This window comes from Lichenostomus cassidix, chromosome 8 (assembly GCF_008360975.1).
Source record: "Lichenostomus cassidix isolate B80296 chromosome 8, HeHo_3.0, whole genome shotgun sequence".
Classification (NCBI taxonomy): Eukaryota; Metazoa; Chordata; class Aves; order Passeriformes; family Meliphagidae; genus Lichenostomus; species Lichenostomus cassidix.
This window is the reverse complement of record NC_139489.1, coordinates 1,557,762-1,577,972: the sequence shown is the minus strand read 5'-3', so window position 1 is coordinate 1,577,972 and position 20,211 is coordinate 1,557,762. Positions and strand designations below refer to the sequence as shown.

Here is a 20,211-nt window from a genome sequence, read left to right as displayed (position 1 = left end):
TTGGAAAGTAGGCATTGCTTCAGTCACAATGCTGGGATGGCTCCACTGGGATGTAGAAGTAAAGGGATTTTTCCCAGTTAATTACTACCTACAAAGGCAAATGAAAGAAAATAAGATGAGATACTGTTTGAGGGCTTGAGGTGGTGTGTGATGAGATGTTGGGAGTGATGGTGGGGATGGAGAACCTTCGTGGGGAAGGGATGGATGCTGATCCAGAGGAAAGGATGGATGCTGAGCTAGGAAGGGGATGGATGCTGATGCAGAGAAAGGGATGGATGCTGATCCAGAGGAAAGGATGGATGCTGATGCAGAGAAAGGGATGGATGCTGATGCAGAGAAAGGGATGGATGCTGATCCAGAGAAAGGGATGGATGCTGACCCAGCACAGCATTCCCGCGCTGGGAGAGCGAGTGGTGATGGCTTATGGCAAATAATCCCAGGCAAGCATCTCATTAAGCACGTGTGTGATTGTTGTGTGCAGGGAGCTGAGCCTGCTGCCATCTGCTCCACAGATCCAATTAAACCAGAGGGGTGGGAAGAATAAAGTACAGATGCTAATGGGCTGTGTAAACTGCAGGGCAAGCTCTCCTAAATATTTGGACTGTTTTTCTGAGGTGGTGTGTGGAGCTGATTTTCTCTCTGCTCTGTGAAGTTCCCTAAACTTCATTTGAGGTTCCCACTTAGTTCTGATTTTCATCTTAAAGTTAGGTCCCTTTTTAAGTGAGTGAAATTAGCTTAAAGAGGGACTGGACCCAGGCAGGGGCTGAGCAGTTCATGTGTAGCCTCGAGGCTGGATCCTCAATCCTTACTCAGTTTTTACTGTTGGTTTACTCATTATCTCTGCTTAGTTTGACTGAGAAACTCCTGCTCCCCCCCTCTGCCATGCACAGTCCTTTCAACTCAAACAATAGAATATACCAGAGCATTTTAAAAAAACCCAGTTTATTCAAAATCAAGCAAAAATAGGTTAAAAACCAAGGCAAATACCTGCTGGCCCCGTGACTCTTACATAAGCGTGGATGATGTTCTCTGGCATTATTGTGAAGTTCATAAACAGGCTACGTGTGAAAGGGGTGCCAGAAAGGTCAGCTTTGTGTTCAGGACAGAAAGCTCCATTCTCAGGAGCTGACAGTCTATTTCCTCCTCGTTCCTTTTGATGTCTGCAGACTAAATGCTGCGTGGACAGAAAAATTCAATTCATTTAAAACATTTTGCATCAAAAAGACATGCTTTAATGTATTTTCTTCTGATGTTTAAATTATCTTTTCATCTCACGAGGGAGGGAAAAAAAAAACCACCAACATGTTTGTAGTTAAAGTACCCGAGCAGAACTTTAAACAAAGGTCTGGATGAAGAGGAAGTCTCAATGTTCAGGCAGCTTTTAAGAGTAGATGCCTTTTTTTTTTTTTTTTTCCCATCCCCTGCCCCCCTTCTTGGCTCTCTGAGCCTTGTAAACCAAGGAGATTTATTGCTGCCCTTCCAAATGCTTCTTGAGAATGAAGAGTTTGCATTTTTGGAATTCCTCAAGTCCTCAGGAGGGAGAGGGATGAGGGGAAGTGATGATGGCAAGTGGAGCAGAGCACACCAAAGGATTTTCCAGGCTGCTTTTGCCAGTCATAGCTGCCTCTAGCTTTGCTGGGAGGAAACCAGCTGAACCTGCACCAAAAAAACTCTTGGAGCTGTGGAGTGCAGCGGGTTTGGATGAAATTTAGACTTCTTCAGTAATTGCAGTTGTTACTGCTAATGATACAGTACAGGGTCTGTAGGAATTCCTGTGCTCTGCCAGATGCAGTGTCATGTGTGTGACAGCACTGAGAGATGTGGAATCCATTCCCTCTGTGAAACCCCAGCTCCCCTGGAGAAATGTCTTAACAACCTAAATAACCTCCATTTGTTACTATTACAGTTATTGATGCCACTTACTGCTGTTAAGAGAGCAAAGGGGTATTTTAGGGATATTGTACATTTTCCTGCAGGGATGGCCTCACTGTCTGCAAGGGGAAAGCTGCCCTTGGAAATGAGAAATCCTGGAAGAGAAACAGAGGTGATCAGGCAAACTTCTTAGAAATGCTGTTGGTGTAACTCCAAATCCTCCCAATCTTATTTTTCAGTCTGGAGGTAGAATATTAACCAGGTGTTGAGTGTTTTTTCCTCTGTGTGTGTAAGCAGGGATGGCACTGTGCTGTCACCTGTCCCCTGGGAGCTGCTGGGAAGCTTTCCCAGGGGAGGACACAGCTCTCTCTTCCATCTCCTGATACATCTTATTTTGCCATTAATGAAGTTGATCTGGTTGTGGTCAAACTTGGGTCCCACTTGGCTCTTTTCCAGATATTAAATTTGTCTAAATTTGGCTCACAGCCTCTCGTGTTTTAGTTGGAAACAAGTGCTTTTAAAAGTAGTTACTTCGGGTTCAATGTTTAGCAAGAGGAGGGTCATAGTTTGCACGTGGAACTATTTTTAGCACCTTCTGTCAGTTTGGTAAATAAACAAATGTTTTGAAAAAAACCCTTTTATGTCTTTGTTTTCCAAAGTCAGCCTCTCCATGGAGACTTGGTTCCCCTTGGGAAGCCTGGCACTGGGAGACTCCCCAGCTCCTTTTCTGACCCCATTTCCTCACCCATCCACCTTCTGGAGCTCCTTTCATGAGACATTTAAGACAAAAAAGCCTCTCACACATCTCTTCTGCTTTTTCTTGCAGAGGATATTCAACTCCTTTGTGTACACGGAGAAAATATCGAATGGAGAGAGTGAAGTTCAACAGGTGAGTCCTGATGATGCTTTTGGGAGTTTTGCATTGCTGTGAAAAGCTTTTCCATCTGCTTGCTGTGGGGCTGTCCTTGGAAACAAAAGGCTCCTCATGGAGTAGCTCCCATTAATTAACAGGCTTTCATGTTGGAAATGTCTCTTTTAAAATTTAAAATTCAGAGCAAACCCATTAATATTGCTATGATGTGGAAATGGTGTTTTGTGGAAATTTGGGGCAGCTACAGCCTGGTGCATCACAGGTGTGGCTGAGGGGTGCTTGTAGTTCTGTGGAGTGTTTATAGGAACATTTCAACATTTAACTCTTCAATTTAACATTGAGATAATGCATGGGCAGTTTGCATTTAATACATGTGGGTATTTTAAAAATTCATTTTGGATCCCTTTTCAAACAGATCAAATTGGTCACATTTTATTCTTTTAAGAAATTAAGGTACCAATTCTGTTTGTGGTAAAGGCAATGGGTTTGGGTCAAAGAAATGGGACAAAGAACCAGCTTTTCTCCCCAGTTTAAGCATGGATTTGCACAACCTTCAGCGAGTAACCTGACCTTCCTAGACCCCTATCAAACCAGTTTTAATGTTCAGGAAAAACACACAGAGTGGGGCTTTCCCTGAGGAAAAGGGAATTGCTGTTCAGCCCCATTGTGCTGTTTCCCAGAGCAGCTCAGTGCATGGCATCTTCATGTGCATTAAAACTGGGCATGTGATGTGGAAAAAAATTAACATTCCAAGTTGTGCTTCCTGGAAATGGTGACATTTGCAGTCTTTTAAAATTTTTTTACCGAGGTAAATACCAAGCAGAGCTGGTTCATGTGGGATTGTGAGGAGTGTTTAGGATGGGAAAGATCTTTAACACCATCAAGTCCAACCATCCCCAGCACTGCCAAGGCCACCACTGCTCCATGTCCCCAGGTGCCACATCCACAGGGATTTGAAATCCCTCCAGAAATGGGGACTCTGCACTGCTCTAGGCATCTGTGCCAGGGTTGGACAATGTGAAGAGGTATTTCCAATATCCAACCAATATATGCCTGGCCCAGCCTGAGGCTGTTCCCTCTCCTCCTGTCCCTGTTCCCTGGAGCACAGCCTGACCCCCTGGCTGTCCCCTCCTGTCAGCAGCTGTGCAGAGCCTCAAGGTCCCCCTGATCCCCTTTTCTCCAGGCTCAGCTCCTTTCCAGCTCCCTCAGGGATTCTCCTGGTGCTCCAGACCTTCCCAGTTCCGTTTCCTTTCGGAGGCTTTGGCTTCCCTGGAAGCATTCACAGGTGGGTGCTTGCAAGCAGAGGAACCCTGAGAGTGTAATTGTCACCTGATTTAACAATTTCAATCCCAAACCATCCTTTACACCATGCAGGGCAGCATTTTCTGCAGTGTTTCTGGGTGGTCTGTGCACCACAGAAGGGCCGTGTGGGTTGGATCAGACGTATCAGATGGCTTCTGAAAGGCAAAAGTGTTTTTGGGAGACCAAGAAACTGGATTAGAACAGTCACTACTTTCTTTGAAGTCCTGACTGTGGATTCTCCAGTGAGGAAAGGACAGTCCTCCTTTCCCAGAGCAGATGTCTGTGTTCATCCCAAGTGGATTTAAAGAGCTGTCCAAACACTGGAGGAGGGGTGATGGATTGGGAGCTGTCAGGGGAGAAAACAGGGCCCTGCTGAAGTGTAATTCCCGTGCTTAAAAGCTCCACAGTGAAGTGGATGCAAGAATAATTGAGCACTTCTGTTTCATTAATAACCACATCTTTTAGCCCTAATGAATCCCCAGCAACAGAACCTGAATTTTCCAAGAGTAAGGCATTCAGTGGGATCATCTTGAGCAAAGGCAAACAAATGTAAGCAAATGAAATCCTCTCATTCCTGCTTTGGTCATTCATGAACATTTTCTTAGCAACTGATATCCAAAGGCAATTAATGATGGTTTATGTCAGCTGGGATTTTTTTTTCTGGCAGAGCACCGAATTGTTGTGGGGGTGGTGGATTTTTTTATACCCAGTCATGTAAATAATGACTTTCAGTTTATTGAAAAAGTGAAGAATCCCAGCTGTTGGCCTTCAGGCCTAACTGTTCAATACCTTTGGCTTTCTTTATGCCACACAAGGAGCAGTTTTACCTCTCAGCATTGAGTTCGTTACACTTTTAATGTCTGCAGTTACAGAGTTACTGTTGTACCTGACAGATAAAACCCTTTTTGCTTTGAATGGGTTATTAAAAATCGGATGGCAATGGCCAAAAATAACTTGGATTCCTTCCCTGGGAGTTATTTCATTATCAGAGAGCTCTCGTAGGATATGAGAGTAGTGTGAGTTGGTGATGTAAATAAAGTGGGAGAGGAGGAGTTTTATGAGGGGAAAATCTCCATTAGCTGATTTCAAGGAAGTCAGTGTGTGTTCAGTGTCCTGCCAGACATCTGCTGGCTGTGATGTGGAGAGAAGGGATCTGAGGAGAGAGGGTGAAATGCTCTCCAGCAGGAGTAGATTCACCAGCTTGGAGGGGAAAAGTCTTGAAAAGCTCAGACCATGCTGCTGTTGGGTTGGATTGCTTGTTTGGTTGGTTTTGGACTGGGCAAAGAGGACTTTGGAGAGGAAATAAGTTTGAAATATGCTGGAAAAATCATATTTGGCTGTCGAGCACAACCTCTTCCCTGGCTGTGAAAAGTGGTGTGTTCACACCCATGGATGAATTGTGAGCCTCACAATAAAAGGCAATTATCGTGTGTTTAATGTACTTCCAGAATGATTCAGGAACTGTGGCCCTTTCACTAGGTTTTGTGTTTAATATCTTCCTTGGAATAAGACTTGGGAAGCTTTGCCAAAGGTCCTGGCCAGTAGAAACCCTCAAATGAGTGCTGGTTTCCTTGACAAAATGCACTTTGGAGAGTGGTTTCCTGCATCCTGATTGAAATAATAGAATATATTTTCTGTGTCATCCAGAGAAGTAGGAATGGGCAGTTCTTCCCACAAGGGGGAATGGACTGAAGTTGAAGGAGGGGAGGTTTAGATGGGATATTGGGAAGGAATTGTTCCCTGTGAGGGTGGTGAGAGGCTGGGATGGAATTCCCAGAGAAGCTGTGGCTGCCCCTGGATCCTGGAAGTGTCCAAAGCCAGGCTGGACAGAGCTTGGAGCAACCTGGGAGAGCAGAAGGTGTCCCTGCCATGGTAGGGATGGAATGGGATGATCCTTATGATCCCTTTGAACCCAAACCATTCCAGGATTCTATAAATGCTTTGAATCCATTAAATCAGAGGTGTGGGAAGAAGCTGGAGGTGATTCTCTGATCCTTCTTGAGCAATGTCCCTGCTGACCTCTGGCTCTTCAGAACCAGTGGTTTCTTCAAGAGCCACGTAGATAAAAAATAAATACATTACAATTTCTCTAGGATAGGAATCTGAGGGTGCAAACAGCTGTAATACAGCAGGAATGGTGCCTGGCGGGTGTTGGAGAGAGGTACTTTTTTCCAGATTTTTCTGGTTGACAGAGGGTATTTAAACCTCAAAATTATAACTCAGCTCTTCCATGTGTAAGCAATCCTTTCCAAGGAGGCTGACAGTGTTAAATCCCTGGCTGTGAGTCCATACTGGCACCCCTGCCTGTCAACCCCACTGATGCATATTTTATACACAGGCTTGAAAACATGAAAAATACCTTGGCTTTCAAGCTGCAGCCAGAAATAAAACCTAACCTTGGAGCTCTGCTTTCCCTCAGAGCTCCCTGCAAAGGGAAGACTTCAGAGCTGTGGAGCTTTGAGGGGGAAGAAGCTTTAAAAAAAAGCTCGAGGGAGCGATGCAAATGAGGGAAATGTCTCTGGGAAAATTAGAGGAGCTCAGTGATGTTGTGATGAAAGGTTGTCAGTGGAGATGGTGACAATTGAAGTGCATTACCCAGGGGTGCTGCAGTAATAGAAACAGGTGTTACAGTCCAACCTGTCTGCAAACCCAAGGGCTTTGGCTGCATGTCAGCTGCCAGAGGAAATCCAGGGAAAGCAGGGCTAATGGCTGCATTGTTCCCAGAGAGCACTCACTGCACATTGTTCTGTTTATTAAAATTAAGGGGAAAACACGGAAATCTGAAAAATGCCGAAGGAGGCTTCCCCCTGCTGTTGTTTGTAAGATGAGGTGAAGAGCACTTCGTGTATCAGCCCAGGGATAATCATATTTTATGTCAGTCTCAAGGTATCCAGATTTATTTCAGTCTCCATGAAAATGGGTGAATTGAAGCATTTCTGTGGGAGCAGGAAATGTCTGTCCCACTTGGTACCCACCTAGTGTGGGATACCCACACCCCTTCTGTGTGCCTGACTGGGGGCAAAATTCTCCATTTTGCCTTCAAAATGCTTCAACAATTCTGCAAGGATGGTTTAGCAGTTCAGTGTTCTGTCCTTCCATTATTTGTTATCTCTCTTTCTGTACTTTTTGTAACCAGTGTGGCTCTGGCATCCGTCAGGATCCAGCAGCTCTCCAGCGCCGGGCAGGTTAAAAAAAGCAGAGTATGTGTTGGATAAAAACCTCAGGTTTTTATTTAGAAAGAGGAGAAGGTGATTTAAGCCTGCAGCTTGGACTGTGGCAGCAGCTGAGTGCATCACTCTGCAAAGGGAATAAATAAAGTTTGGGTGGAATGATGGGAGTGTGCACAGGGCACGGGCACTGCAGGCAGTGCTGAGGCGCTGGGAAGGAGGGATTATTCCTTGCTGTTGGTTTATGAATGCCTGCTCACTGCCATGGATTTGTGCTCTCCGGTGAAGCTCAGCTATAGAAGAAAAATTAAGTTAATTTTGTTGGGGTTCATCTGGATGATACTTCCCAATGTGATGGATTAGAAGCATTTGTTTCTAGGACTTGATCGGTGTGTTACCCTCAGTTTCTTAACACCGTTGATTCATTTGAAGAAATTTTCAACGGAAAATCATTTTTGGATCATCTTGCCATGGGTGACTTCACTGAGTTCCCTGGTTTTGAAGTGGTTTGGATTGTTGGGAGCATTGTCTTGCTGTCAGAGGGCAATATTTTTAGAGTTCTTTAGATTAGACAAAGTCAGTTCTTGCAGCCATGGGCAGGGAATGGTGTCTGGAGCTCTGGGAGGCTTCAGATCCCTCATTGCTGACATGGACTTGACTCCCTGCCCCGACCGAAGCGTCAGATCCCATTTCATAAAAATAACAGAATGACTTTGAGCCATTCAGAGGTTTTTCCATGGGAGATGCAGTTTGGGAGCAAAGCATTTGCTTTTTGTCAGCTTCTGAAGTACAGGATCCTCTGAAAAACAGATTTGTCAGATCTTTAGACTTTCACAGCAGGGTGAAATTCAAAGGCTGTGGGGTGCTTTTATCGTTCAACCTAGAAGGTGAAAACTCATCAACACCGAAGCCTCAGCTTGTGCAGCATTCATTTATCAGAGAGCAGCCCTGATTCCAAAGCAGAGCCCTTTTGTTCTGGGGCCCTCTGATGGTTTTATTGCTGCTAATGATGCTCAGCAAACTTCAGCTCTCTCCCCTCATCCTGATTTCAGGTAGGGAAACCAAGAGAGAAATCTCAGGCTCAAGTATCTGGTTTACCTTGGCATTTCATTTGCCCAGACTGAGAGGAGAACTTTGTACCTCCCAAACTTGAGTGCTTTGATGTGGGAAATTCGGTTTGTGTTTGTTTGAGATCCTCCAGAAGAATACATTTGAGGGGTACAGCCAGACAAAAAGAAACTTTACTGGAAAAAAGAAAAGCATCTCCCCAACAGCTTACTATCTGAACAACTGGGAGCAATTTATTAGTGCTGGGTGTCTAACATGGAGGAGCCCATTAGCAGTCCTCTGGTGCCTTGGCAATAAATCATTCCCCAGGACTAATTAGGTATAATTCTGCAAGTCATTTGAGCGAGGTGCTGTTCAAACCTGTGCTCCTTGGAGACCTGTCACGGAGCTGCAGCATTCCCTGGGAACAATGGGGGCTGTGCTGCTATCAGTGAGGCCTCCTTGCTCACATCACGGAGTAAATCATGACAAAATAGCCTGTTGGTAAGAGTTAGGAAAGACATTTGTTAGTCCAGGGGATCTGGAAAATCCAGTGGTGTTTCTCAGCACACAAAAGCAGCAGCATTAAATCATCCCCTTAGAGTTTGGGGTGTGCAGGGGGCAGGAGAGAGGAGTGCTGTGCATGAAGGAGCTGCTTTAGCACTGGAGAAGTTTACAGAAATGGAAAACACAGTATTGCTGATTATTCAGCACCTCAGTCTGTTCCTTAGGGGTTATTCTTTCATTTGAGAGGTGTGTGGCTGATGGTTACATATAATGGATGTGTTGGTGTGAAAAGGATGCAGAATACACACAGCAAAAAAAACCCTGAACCATTTCATTAACTCCTCCCTTTGATGAACAACCAGGAGTGAAAGTCTCAGTAAATGTTCCTTGTAAACCCCAATGCTTCCTGGTAACTATTTACTGTCACATTTGCTCCAAGAGCAAGCACAGATTTTTCCCTTCCCGTTTTGCCTGGCAGAGTCATTAGTCAGGCTGGCTGTGAAGTGCCTAATGAAGGAGACACAAACGAGCTCTTGTGTGACAGCACTGTCACTTCAGCAGCCCGGGATGTGTCCAGCAGGCTCAGCCCTTGAGAACACCCTCAAGTCACACCAGCTTGGAGGGACTTGCTGGCAGAAATTAGACCTAATTATTTTTACTTTAATTTTTAAGAAGCATTTAAAAAGAAGGGCTGAAGTACTCAATGTGCTGTTTCTAAAGTGAGGCACTCTTAATTTTTTTTAATGCTCTGAGAATTGCAGGGGAGGGGCCACAGTGTGTTTGTTTTCACTTTGGGAAGGGAGAGAAATTGGCTCTTCAAAATGACAGTGTAACCTCTAAACCTTGTCCTGATTTATAAGGATTGCCTTCCTTAGAGGGACCTCTGACAACAAAAGGCCTCAGGAGGAATTTCAGCGGTGTGAGACTTTTGTCACTGTTTTCTTCCTGTTATATGATAAGATCAATTAGAGATTTTTCAGTCTGTACTTGAAGCTGTTGTAGGCTGAGTAGCACAGTGAGCTTTAGATCGATGAGGAAAATCACACAGGCAATGCTCAGCCTGTGGAGCCACCCAGGAAAGCAGCAGGGAATACAGTGAAAAAACCAAATCAGGGATGGCTGGTTTTGCCCAAATCTACATGAAAGAAGTGCTGAAATACTTGTGCACAGATCCACCTGATGAGGAGGCTGCTGAGGAACAGAGAAATATTCCTGGCAGTGTTTGGGGTTATTTGGGGCTCCTTGGATCCTGGGGTTGCTCCCATCAGTGGGAGATTTACTCTTGGCGCTTCGCTCCTGGAGCAGTGGGAGAGTTCTGTGTAGGACAAGGCAGCTCTAAACCATTATTTGGTTTTTCTGAAATACAGAATTCCATGGAATGGACTTGTGGTCTGCTTTAGTCTCCATCACAGCCTTGTCAGGCCTGGGAGCACCTCATGCTGCAGGCACAGCAGAGCCACATCCAGCTGTCAGTTCTTCATGAAAGGAAAGTTTGATCTGATGGAAATCATACTTTCCATACATGCAAAACCCTGTTGAAGCACCCATTGCTAGCTGGGAAATGTATTTTATCTTCTTGTATAGCCTTCTTGCTGCAGCCAATATTCAGTACTTGACTTCTTGCTTAAGCCAAAGAAATAAAAGTACAGTGAGCAAATCAGAAAGCAGTTATCTTTAACACAGCTTTTACTTGCTTGTTAAGGAATGGGGTTACACAGAGGAACTTTCTTCTTATTTCTTTTTCAGTTGGCAAAAAAAATCCGTGAGAAATTCAACCGATACTTGGACGTTGTGAATCGCAACAAGCAGGTAGTGGAAGCATCCTACACTGCTCACCTCACCTCACCCCTGACTGCCATCCAGGACTGCTGTACCATCCCACCATCCATGATGGAGTGAGTATCAGCTTCTGGAATTCCTCATTCCTCATTTCACCTGTGAAGAAAATGAGGATTTCTTTGTGTTTTCTGCTGGTTTGGATAAAAATGGAGAAGGCAGAACCCCAAAGGTGCCTCTTATCTTCTCCTCATGTTCTTTTACATTTCTGCCCCACCAGTGTTTAATGTGGGCTTGAAACAAGAACTGGGAGTCAGCTGGAAGCAATCAAAGGGGAAAGGTTTGTTCATAGTGTTCTGTACAAAAGGAGTCTGTCTAGCTCCAGGACACTGTTTTTGCACTGAGACACTGCTTGTCCTCAATAACTCTCCTCGAGTTGGTCATGGGACCTTTTCCTCTCCTTTGAAGTCACCAGGATCACGGGTTGGTCAGTCCATCACATGCTAAAAGCACTGTGTTCCACTTTAATCAGGTTGACATGCTGCTGGTTGATGCTGAGGTTTAATGAAATGGAGTCCATTGCTTGGAAACCGGATTTATTCATGTTCAATTTGGTTTGGGTTTAAACACAGGAGTTTGGAGTCAGCTAAATCCAGGCAGTTGGTTGTCTTTAATAATTTCTGTTGTGATGCAGATTTGCAGAAACTTCTTTGAGTTTTCTGACTGTAGAAATGTGTGATGGAAGCTCAGATTTTTCCAATAAAAGAGGGATAATTTTCTTGAAATGCTGAGCATATCAAACATTTACTTCCATGTGGGCTTGAGAAGAGCAAGAGTCGCTTTCTGTTTATGCAAAGCTTGATTACAGACTGATTTTCATTGCTTATATCTCAGTCTGATTTAAAACCATTGGAGAGGAGGAAGGTAATCTGGGTCACCAGGTGACTGCAAGGACAGGGCTTTGGAGGTCTCTGTGCAGCTCCTGCAGGACATGGGAAATGCTGGGACATCCTGTGCTCAATGCCAGCCTGTTGGCAGTGTGAGCAAAAGGGCTAAAAATTCTTTGAGGATGAAACCTTTCTGCCCTCTGGTCACAAAATCCATGCAGGAATCACCAGGCAGCAGGAACACCTTCCAAGCAAAGCCTGAGGGGAAGAGAAATAGGATTTATATTGTCAGTGTGGCCTAATTTTTCATTTAAAAGAGATGTCTGCTTTTAGTCTGGAAACTTACTGAATTCCCTTTCACTTTGTCCTCCAAAATGATGTAGCTTGGAAGTCCTTTAGAAGTTTCTTCATCTGTGGTGGATTTACATAAGTCTTACATTTCCAGTAAGTGGTTTAAAACTCGAACTGCTGGCAAAGCAGAGAGGTGAATTTGCTGTTTGCACAGCTCCTCATTCAGGCTCTGCAATATAATTGTCATGATTTGATTGCTTGAATCGGGAATTAAATGGTTCCCAGAGCAGTTTATCTGCTGCAGGTTGTTCTGGACCTTGGCAAAACCTGGTTGAGGTTTACCTCACCATTGGACCCAGTGCTGTCTGCAGGAAATCATCTGCAAGTCAAAAAAAGAATGTAAAAATGCATTTTGTATGTGAAACTTCCAAGTTTCAGCTCCATGCTTTGTTAATTGCCTGGCGTGTCTAAATGCTTCTGCCATCATTTCAGTTTTTCTCTCCTTTCTGCCTCTCCCATCTGCTGCTTTTTCCTTTCATTTTCCTTCCCTGTGGCATTGCCTTTCTGGGAGATTCCTCATTTTGGTTAAAATATCAGGGGAAAGAAGCTGATCCACCTGGAGATTGTGATCAGATTTTGAATTCTGCCATGTTTAATTCATGGGCTAACTCCAGCTCTGAAGAGAGCTGCACTTGGGGGAAGTTAAATTGGATGTGCTACTGCTGCTAACAGCTTATCCTTGCTGTTTAAAGTGCATTTTAGTGCTGGTGTTGGAGCAACAATAATTACAACATTTTGGTTGAAGCATTTATGGACTGCTGTTGCAGAAGAGGTCACATGGAAAAACACCCAGATTTGTCTGTGAAAATTGCTTTTTCCATGAGATCCTTTGCCTTAGATTGTGCCTTGGCCATGTCTGTGTCCTCAGGGCTGTGGTTTTCCTTCTGGAGAGTTGTGAAATGTTTGTGTTACACCTCCTGAACTCTGTGTGTTCTTTTTCTCGCTGTTTCCTCATGTGGCCTCTTTATTTGAGCAAACATTTGGGGCAAGAACAGTGTCAGAAGTGCATTATCTTCAGGGTGTATTTTTTGGGCAGATTTGAAGGTTTGTCCCACAGTGTTTAAGGCTGTTTATCAGGTGGTGTTCAACCTCTTATTGTCCAAGTTATTGACATGGTGTTGGGAATGCTGCAAGTTTGGATTGGTTTGGGGAAAATTAACTTGGGAATGATAAGCTATTCTGTAGAGAAAGAATTTTATTATCATTATTATTATTTTCTTTGTGGTTTGCTGACTTCAGTTTGTATTTGTTTTTACCATTAACAAAATTATCCATGGATTTGTGTGTATTTATCCTGAAAATCCAAGCATTGGCTTTGAGGATGGTTTGGCATGTTGCTTGTAACTGAGATTTCCACACCTGGTGACTCTAAATAAATGATAGAAAATAGGGACTCTAAATAAATGATAGAAAATAGGACCCAACAAAGCACAAACTGTGTTATAAAACAAACCTGGCATTTAAATTGCTTGTTCAGCTGAGTAGTGAGATACGACAGGGAAAGCAATATTTATTTTATTGCCATTACATGCTGTTGGCTTTTGCAGAGAAGAGCCCAAATGAGTGAGTTTCCATGTGATTCCAGTGTGGATTAAAATTCCCAGCCTGGCTGTGCTCTTGGTTGCTGTTTTGTACCCAACACACTCTGATTTCGGTGTAAGAGCAGCAGCTGTGTGTTTGTGCCCCAGCAAGGCCAGGCTGTGCAGTGGAAGCACCTTGGTTTGGAAAGTGGTGAAAAGAAATAAATGGGAACATGCAAACCCAGCTGGATGAGGCAGCACAGTCAGTGGCTATCGAGTGGGTTTGGCAAGGGACTCTTCCCTAAGCCTTAATTCAACAAACATTTCATCATAAAATTACACTCAGCTGGTTTACCAGAGGCTCTAAATATGTGCTTGGGCACAGGGCAATAATCCCACACCTAAATATATGTGCAGGGACTGCTGAGGAGGGCTGAACAGGGCAGGGACTTGTGTTCCCCTCTGGCTTTTGCTGATTCCTTCTCCAGATACCTCTGTTACATTTCCAGCTCTGCCCAGGCAGAGTTTGGGGATTGCACACAGGGAGCAGGGCAGGCAGAGCTCTGCAAGCTCCCAGGGGTTGGTGTGGAGATGTGCTCCTGCCAGCAGCCAGGCTGTTAGTGTCCCTGGGGCACAGCCTGGGGAGCAGCGAGCAAAGCCTTTTCCCAGGCACTGGGGAAGCACCCAGAGCACTGGGGGAGAGGCTGTCCAACCAGAGTTCACATGGATAAAGAGCTCCAGGCTCTCAGCAAAAGAGAGACTGAACTGATGGGAGATAAGGCAAATGGATGTCAAGTGAATGCATCTTCTAATCCTGGAAGGAATCCCTGCTGGAAAAATGAGGCTTTGTGTTTCCTCACCAACAAAGGCTGCTGAGGAAGCCATGGGAAACTGATTTCATGCTGTCTCCAGACATTCCCTCTCCTGATTGAATTGGGTGGTTATTTCCTAGGCAGTGTTTTAATTAAAGTGCTTTTCTCCTGAAGAGGATAAATACCTTTGGGTACACGTTGGAGTCTCCTGGTTGTCATGGCTGGAAGCCCTCAGTAGGTGTTGAGGGAGTCTTGGATTGTCTGAGGGGCAGCAAGAGGGGAGGGAAGGAATAAACAGGGTTTTTTTATCAGAAGTCCTGAGTACCTGCAGTGGGAGTTTATGGGATTTGTGTCCATTGTGAGAAGTGTCTAAATAGGGATTTAAGAAATGAGTTTTGGGAAGCATTAGATTTGCTTGGGGTTCTACCTTTGCAGGTCTGCATGGGCTGAATTGTGAGTGATGACTGAAAGAACTTTATTCATTTGTTCATTTATTTATGCCTGGATAGTAGCAGGCAGCTAAAGAGGTGGTTTATATCGAATATTTGCAGATGAAAGGAAATCATATTCCTTCCAATCTAAGAATAAGTTGGATATGTGGGTAATGTCTGAGTATTTGTCTTCTACCCATTACACAAAATATCTTTTTCTGGAGAAGTTGTGGTTGATGCTGTCCTGTGCGAAACTTCCAGAAGCAGCTTTTTGTAGTTGCAGTTTCCAGGTAAGTTGGTTGTGTTAGGAGCCATAGAGCACCTGCCCTGCCAGTGGTTTCTCAACACAGCAATGGCTTTGGCAGTGGGATCACTTCCCAAAAAAAGAGTTATTATTCAGATGCATTTGTAAGCTGTTCTGCAGCTTTTCCAACAAAAAAACAGATTCTGCTTTTAAAGGGAGACAACAAATCTTCCCTAAGCTGATCTCGATCCTCCTCTCTGCCCTGCTGTAAGACCCACCACTGATCTGCTTCAGCATTTCATGTCCTCAGGTGTCTGGGAGAGAAGGGAAATGCAGTTTTCTCAGGATCTGAGCAGCGAGGGAAGCAGCAGCTCCAGGAAGCTGCCCTGAGTGCCCTCACTGCACCTCCCTTTGCACTTGGATCACATGCCCTGCTGGCATCACCCCCTTCCTTCGCTTCCACCCCGAGGCCACAAACGAATTTCCCTGCTGGCTCTTCACGGGAAGTTGCCCCAGGTCTGCAAATCCATCTGTTCAGGGGCACTGCTCTTCATTAATGCTCCCACTCTGCCTGCTTCACATCGCCTTTCAAGGCAGCTGGAAATCTATTTTTGCTCTTTATTTAACTATGCTGATAAGAGCTTAGGGAATGCATTTATCCAAATTTGTGGAAGGAGCTGGAATGGAGAAATATTTGTTGGTAAAACACCCTACTTGGCAGTGGTGCATTGCAAACATTACCGGAGCTGTTTGACTAAGGGAGTTTACGAACCTCTATTTGAAAATCATTTACTCCCTGACTGTGATACTGCCTTCAGTAGTGGTCTGGTTTTTCTTTTTTGAAGGAGGTGGTTAAATATTTGCTAATGCAGTTCAGTTTTATCACAGCTCTTTCTGTGTTTATCTTCCTTCTCCGGGGCAGTTAAGTGGCAGATAACGGGAATCCCATTCAGTTCCTTGGCTCGCCGCAATATCTGAAGAGCTGCACTTCCAGAGGAGGAGTGGGGGAGCCACAAGAAAGGAAATTTAATATGTATTTGCTGTTCTGACAGAGTTTCAGGCTGCAGCAAAGCACAGGGGATCCTAGGAGGTGTAGAGAGTGTGCACAGTGCTGGGCTTGGCAGCTTTTGTCCATAAACTGCAGCAGGTATTTAGGAAATTTCTCTCCTGGCCTCTTGCTTTTACTTCTAATATGGCCAAATTCCCTCATGGAAAAAGTGGGGTTTGGAACAGAAATTCCTCATGGGAAAAATGGAGTTTGGAACAGAAATTCCTCATGGGAAAAATGGGGTTTGGAACAGAAATTCCTCATGGAAAAATGGGGTTTGGAACAGAAATTCCTCATGGGAAAAATGGGATTTGGAACAGAAATTCCTTATGGAAAAAGTGGGGTTTGGAGCAGAAATTCCTCATGAAAAGCGAGGTTTGGAATAGTTTGCATTCCTGGGTTGAATCCTCCTTCCAATAGTACATTCTCTTTACATCTGAGAGCAACTGCACTTGGACTTTTTCAAGAATACTTGAAATAATTGGAACAACTTTGGTGCCTTGCCAGAAGAAATTGGGTAACTGAACCATCAGTAGCTTTTTTTTTTTTTTTAAATTGAATTTATTCATAAAAACATTGTTTTCCAGCATTTTGTTTCAATGCAGTGGGAACCCTATATTTAAGTATTTATGTAAAATATGAGTTAAAATCTCGCCTTGCAATCAAGCCAACAAGGCCTAGTTGGGAATTTCAAAGGCAACGCTGAATTTCGAGTGAACTTATGTAATTTCATTTGCATATTAATGTCAGCTCGAATTTGCATGAACGGAGAGGAAAAGGGGAAAAAAACCCAATGTTTTAAAACAAAGTGAAGCCCTGAGCAGCTGCTCGAGTGCCATTTTTATCCACGGCTCCCTCATTTCTCCCCTCAACTCCACCAGCACAAAAGAAGTTGATTCACACTGTAAATTCAGGCCGAGCAAAATCCAATTGGATCTCACTCGAGCGCCGGTTTGATGTCAGATTCAAAGCTGCTGCAAATTCATTTTATCTCCCCCAGCCGCCGATGCGCCGCTCGTAAATCCCGTTGAAGGAGGATGAAAACCCAGCGCGGCCTGATGGGAATTTCACGTCTGAAGTTCAAAGCAGCTCCTACATCAGAGCCAACGTCAATCAAGGGCAGGGCTGGGGAGGCAGGCAGGCAGCGCGGAGCTCCGTGGGGAGCGGATCAAAGTGGGAGTCGCGGCTCTGTTGGCTCCCGCGGGATGAACCTTCCAGCCCTTCTTCATTAAAGGGAATCCAGAAGGAAGAGCCTGGGAGAAGGGATGAGCTCGGGGGGCTGCCCTGGAGGGGAGTCTCAGCCAGTGGCTTTTGCTCCCTTTAAATAATTTTAAAAAACCCCAAAATTATAGCTAAATACTATAATTTAGCTATTATAATTATTATTATAATTATTAATTGGTGCGGGGTTTTTGGTAGGAGTCTGGAGGGCTTCCCAAATGTTGGTTGTGGTGTTGTCACCTGGAATGTTTTGGGTCAAATCTCGGGAGAAAAACTTCTCCCAAGTTTTTATCTGCCTTGAAGTGGTGCTCCTGGCAAAGGTGGGAGGCATTGGTGAAAATCAATAGGTGAATCTCAGCCAATGGCTTTTGCTCCCTTTAAATAATTTTAAAAAACCCCAAAGTTATAGCTAAATACTAGGTTTGGTGAGGGGTTTTTGGTGAGAGTCTGGAGGGCTTCCCGAATGTTGGTTATGGTGTTGTCACCTGGACGATTTTGGGTCAAATCTCAGGAGAAAAACTTCTCTCAAGTTTTTATCCACCCTGAAATGGTGCTCTTGGCAAAGGTGAGAGGCACTGGGGAAAATCAATGGAGGCGCTGGTAAAAATGAGGGGAGATGCTAGCAAAAATTAAGGATACACAGGTTGAAGTTAGGGGAAATGCTGGTAAAAAATAAGGATACGCAGGTTAAAATTAGGGGAGATGCTGGTAAAAAATTAAAGGAGATACCCATAAAAATTAAGGGAGACACTGGTTAAAATTAGGGCAGTTGCTGGCAAAAATTAAGCATACACAGGTAAAAGTTAGGGGAGATGCTGATAAAAAATAAGGGAGACACAGGTAAGAATTGAAGGAGACACACATAAAAAATAAGGGAGATGCTGGTAAAAAATAAGGGAGATACCCATAAAAATTAAAGGAGATACCCATAAAAATTAAGGGACACACTGGTTAAAGTTAGGGGAGATGCTGGCAAAAATTAAGGATACACAGGTAAATATTAAGGGAGGCATTGGTAAAAATTAAGGGGGACACAGGTAAGAATTAAAGGAGATGAATTCATGGATGCCTAAATAATCTGCAGCAGAGCTGGAGAAGGAAACAAAAAAATTCCTGCAGCCAATTCCCATCCCTCCTTCTTGCTACAGCACACAAGTGGCAAAAAGGAAATACAGTTCATGGGAGAAAAAGTCTAAATAAAAGATGAATAATTATTTTCAATCCCATAAATTAAAGACCAGAGCTGCCAGCCTGGAGAAAGGGCTGCCCAGACTGGGCTTTTTGGGATGTCTGCCTCCAATCTCTTTGCTGGTGCAGTTTGCCTTAAAATTGACATTTTGCACCTTGCAAGGGAGGATGTTTGTCAAATGTCACTGATTCCATGGTGGGACCCAGAGAAAAAATCAGCTCCCATCACCAGTAAAAACCAGGAACTGGGCAGAGGCAGCACTGTGGCAAATCTACACTGCAATATTTGTAATAATTTTAATTACACTGGAGAATTTCCTACATGCTTCTGAGTCGGTTTAATCAAATGTTAGTTACCACATTGGCTTCCTGAGAAAAGCTGAGGCCTTGGATGATTTTTGGAGCATGTTGAAGCATTTTAATGCAATAAATGAATAATGCTGGTTGCTAACAAGGTATCCTGTTGCCATCACTAATAGGTTTTGATGGGAGCCCTGGGACAATTAGTTTACATCCTGAAAAGTCATTCTTTTTCACTGTGGGGTTGTTCTTCAGCATTGCTGGGAAATATTTCTTTAGGATGGAGACGTTTGATGTGCAGCTTTTTGGGTTTGCCCCAAGAGAAACATGATTTTGGTGGAACCCATCCGTTATCAATCAATCTCAGGCTGGAGATTCTTCCGCCAACAAAAAATCAATAACAGTTTCGCTCTCTTGGAAAGAGCTGTGACTTTTTTGAAGTGGTTACATTTTCATGGTGATAAGAGAAGTCACAGCCTTCATCAGAGCTGCATTGCTGGGAAATGTTGAGGATTTTCCTCGATGGAGAGAGCTCGGGAAGTTCTCGGGAGCAGATTGCCAGTAATGTCAGCAGCAGAGGGGATGAGCCTGAGCAGAGCTCCAGGCTGGGCTGCTTTGGGGTCTGACACAGCATTCCAGCCTGGAACTGACCCCGAGGATGGTAGGGAGGGAGGGAGACCTTTGTGTCCATCTGTCTGTCTGTTTTTGTGTCCATCTGTCCATTTTTCCATTTTCAGTATTTTCTTCCTGGCTGTGGAGAGTGAGGAGAATGCAGGAGATGAAAGGGACAGGATAAGGGCAGGATGGCTTAAAGGCAAAGGAGGGCAGGTTAGATGGGATTTTGGGAAGGAATTCCTGGCTGGGAGAGATGGGATGGAATTCCCAGAGAAGCTGTGCTGCCCCTGGATCCCTGGAGTGTCCAAGGCCAGGCTGGAGCAGCCTGGGGTGGTGGAAGGTGTCCCTGCCATGGGATGGGATGGGATGAGTTTTAAGGTACTTTCCAACCCTTCTGTGATTCCATTATCATCTTTTTCCCTGAGTTTGGATCAAAGCCCCAACCTATGGAGAGCTGTGATTGTGTTGTTGCGGCTGAAATACCAAAAACCCCAAATTTCTGAGTCCTACAAGGAACCCACAGTGCTTCTGTAGAACAGAAATAGAGCAGTTGCCTCAACTGAAGATATTTCTCTAGTGATGAGCAAGTTGTTAATTGTGTGTGTGAGGTGAAGGGCAAGAGCATTAAACACTGGTGTTTATGTAGGATAATTCAACTGTGGGAAATATTTGTCCAGGGATGAGAGAGGGAAGTTGTGCACAGACTGCTCTGGGACTCCCTGATGCCAAAACTTGTACTCTTCATCTACGTTTGCATCTCTATGGTAGAAACTTTGCAACTTAAAAATATATTTCCCCCCAGTATTTATATATTTATATTTAAAATACTGACCAAAATGGGTCGAGCTGTGTTGAAATTGCATTTATTCTGTGTAATTTTGAAAGTGTATGGGGAGCAAACCATGATTTCCAAATAGACTTTTTTTTGTTTGTTTTTTTAATTTTTCCTTAAATCTTGGTTTGACATGGAATCAAAAAATGCTGATTTCTCAGTAACTAACTGTTCACTGGTAGTTTCATTTATGTCCTTTAGGAATAACACCATTTAAAAT

The 20,211-nt window shown here is 44.1% G+C and overlaps 1 protein-coding gene across 3 annotated transcripts in view; it reads left to right on the top strand.

The window, feature by feature from the left end:
• Positions 1-20,211, top strand: part of CACHD1 (cache domain containing 1) — an 82,744-nt gene that overhangs the window by 24,688 nt on the left and 37,845 nt on the right. For all 3 annotated transcript variants that reach the window (XR_014853651.1, XM_085067399.1, XM_085067398.1), the window contains exons 2-3: positions 2,699-2,761; positions 10,513-10,661. Coding sequence is in view for 2 of the 3 variants with exons in the window: in XM_085067399.1 (XP_084923525.1) it covers positions 2,699-2,761; positions 10,513-10,661 (212 nt within the window). In the remaining variant the exon portion in view is untranslated. The remainder of the gene's footprint in view (positions 1-2,698; positions 2,762-10,512; positions 10,662-20,211) is intronic.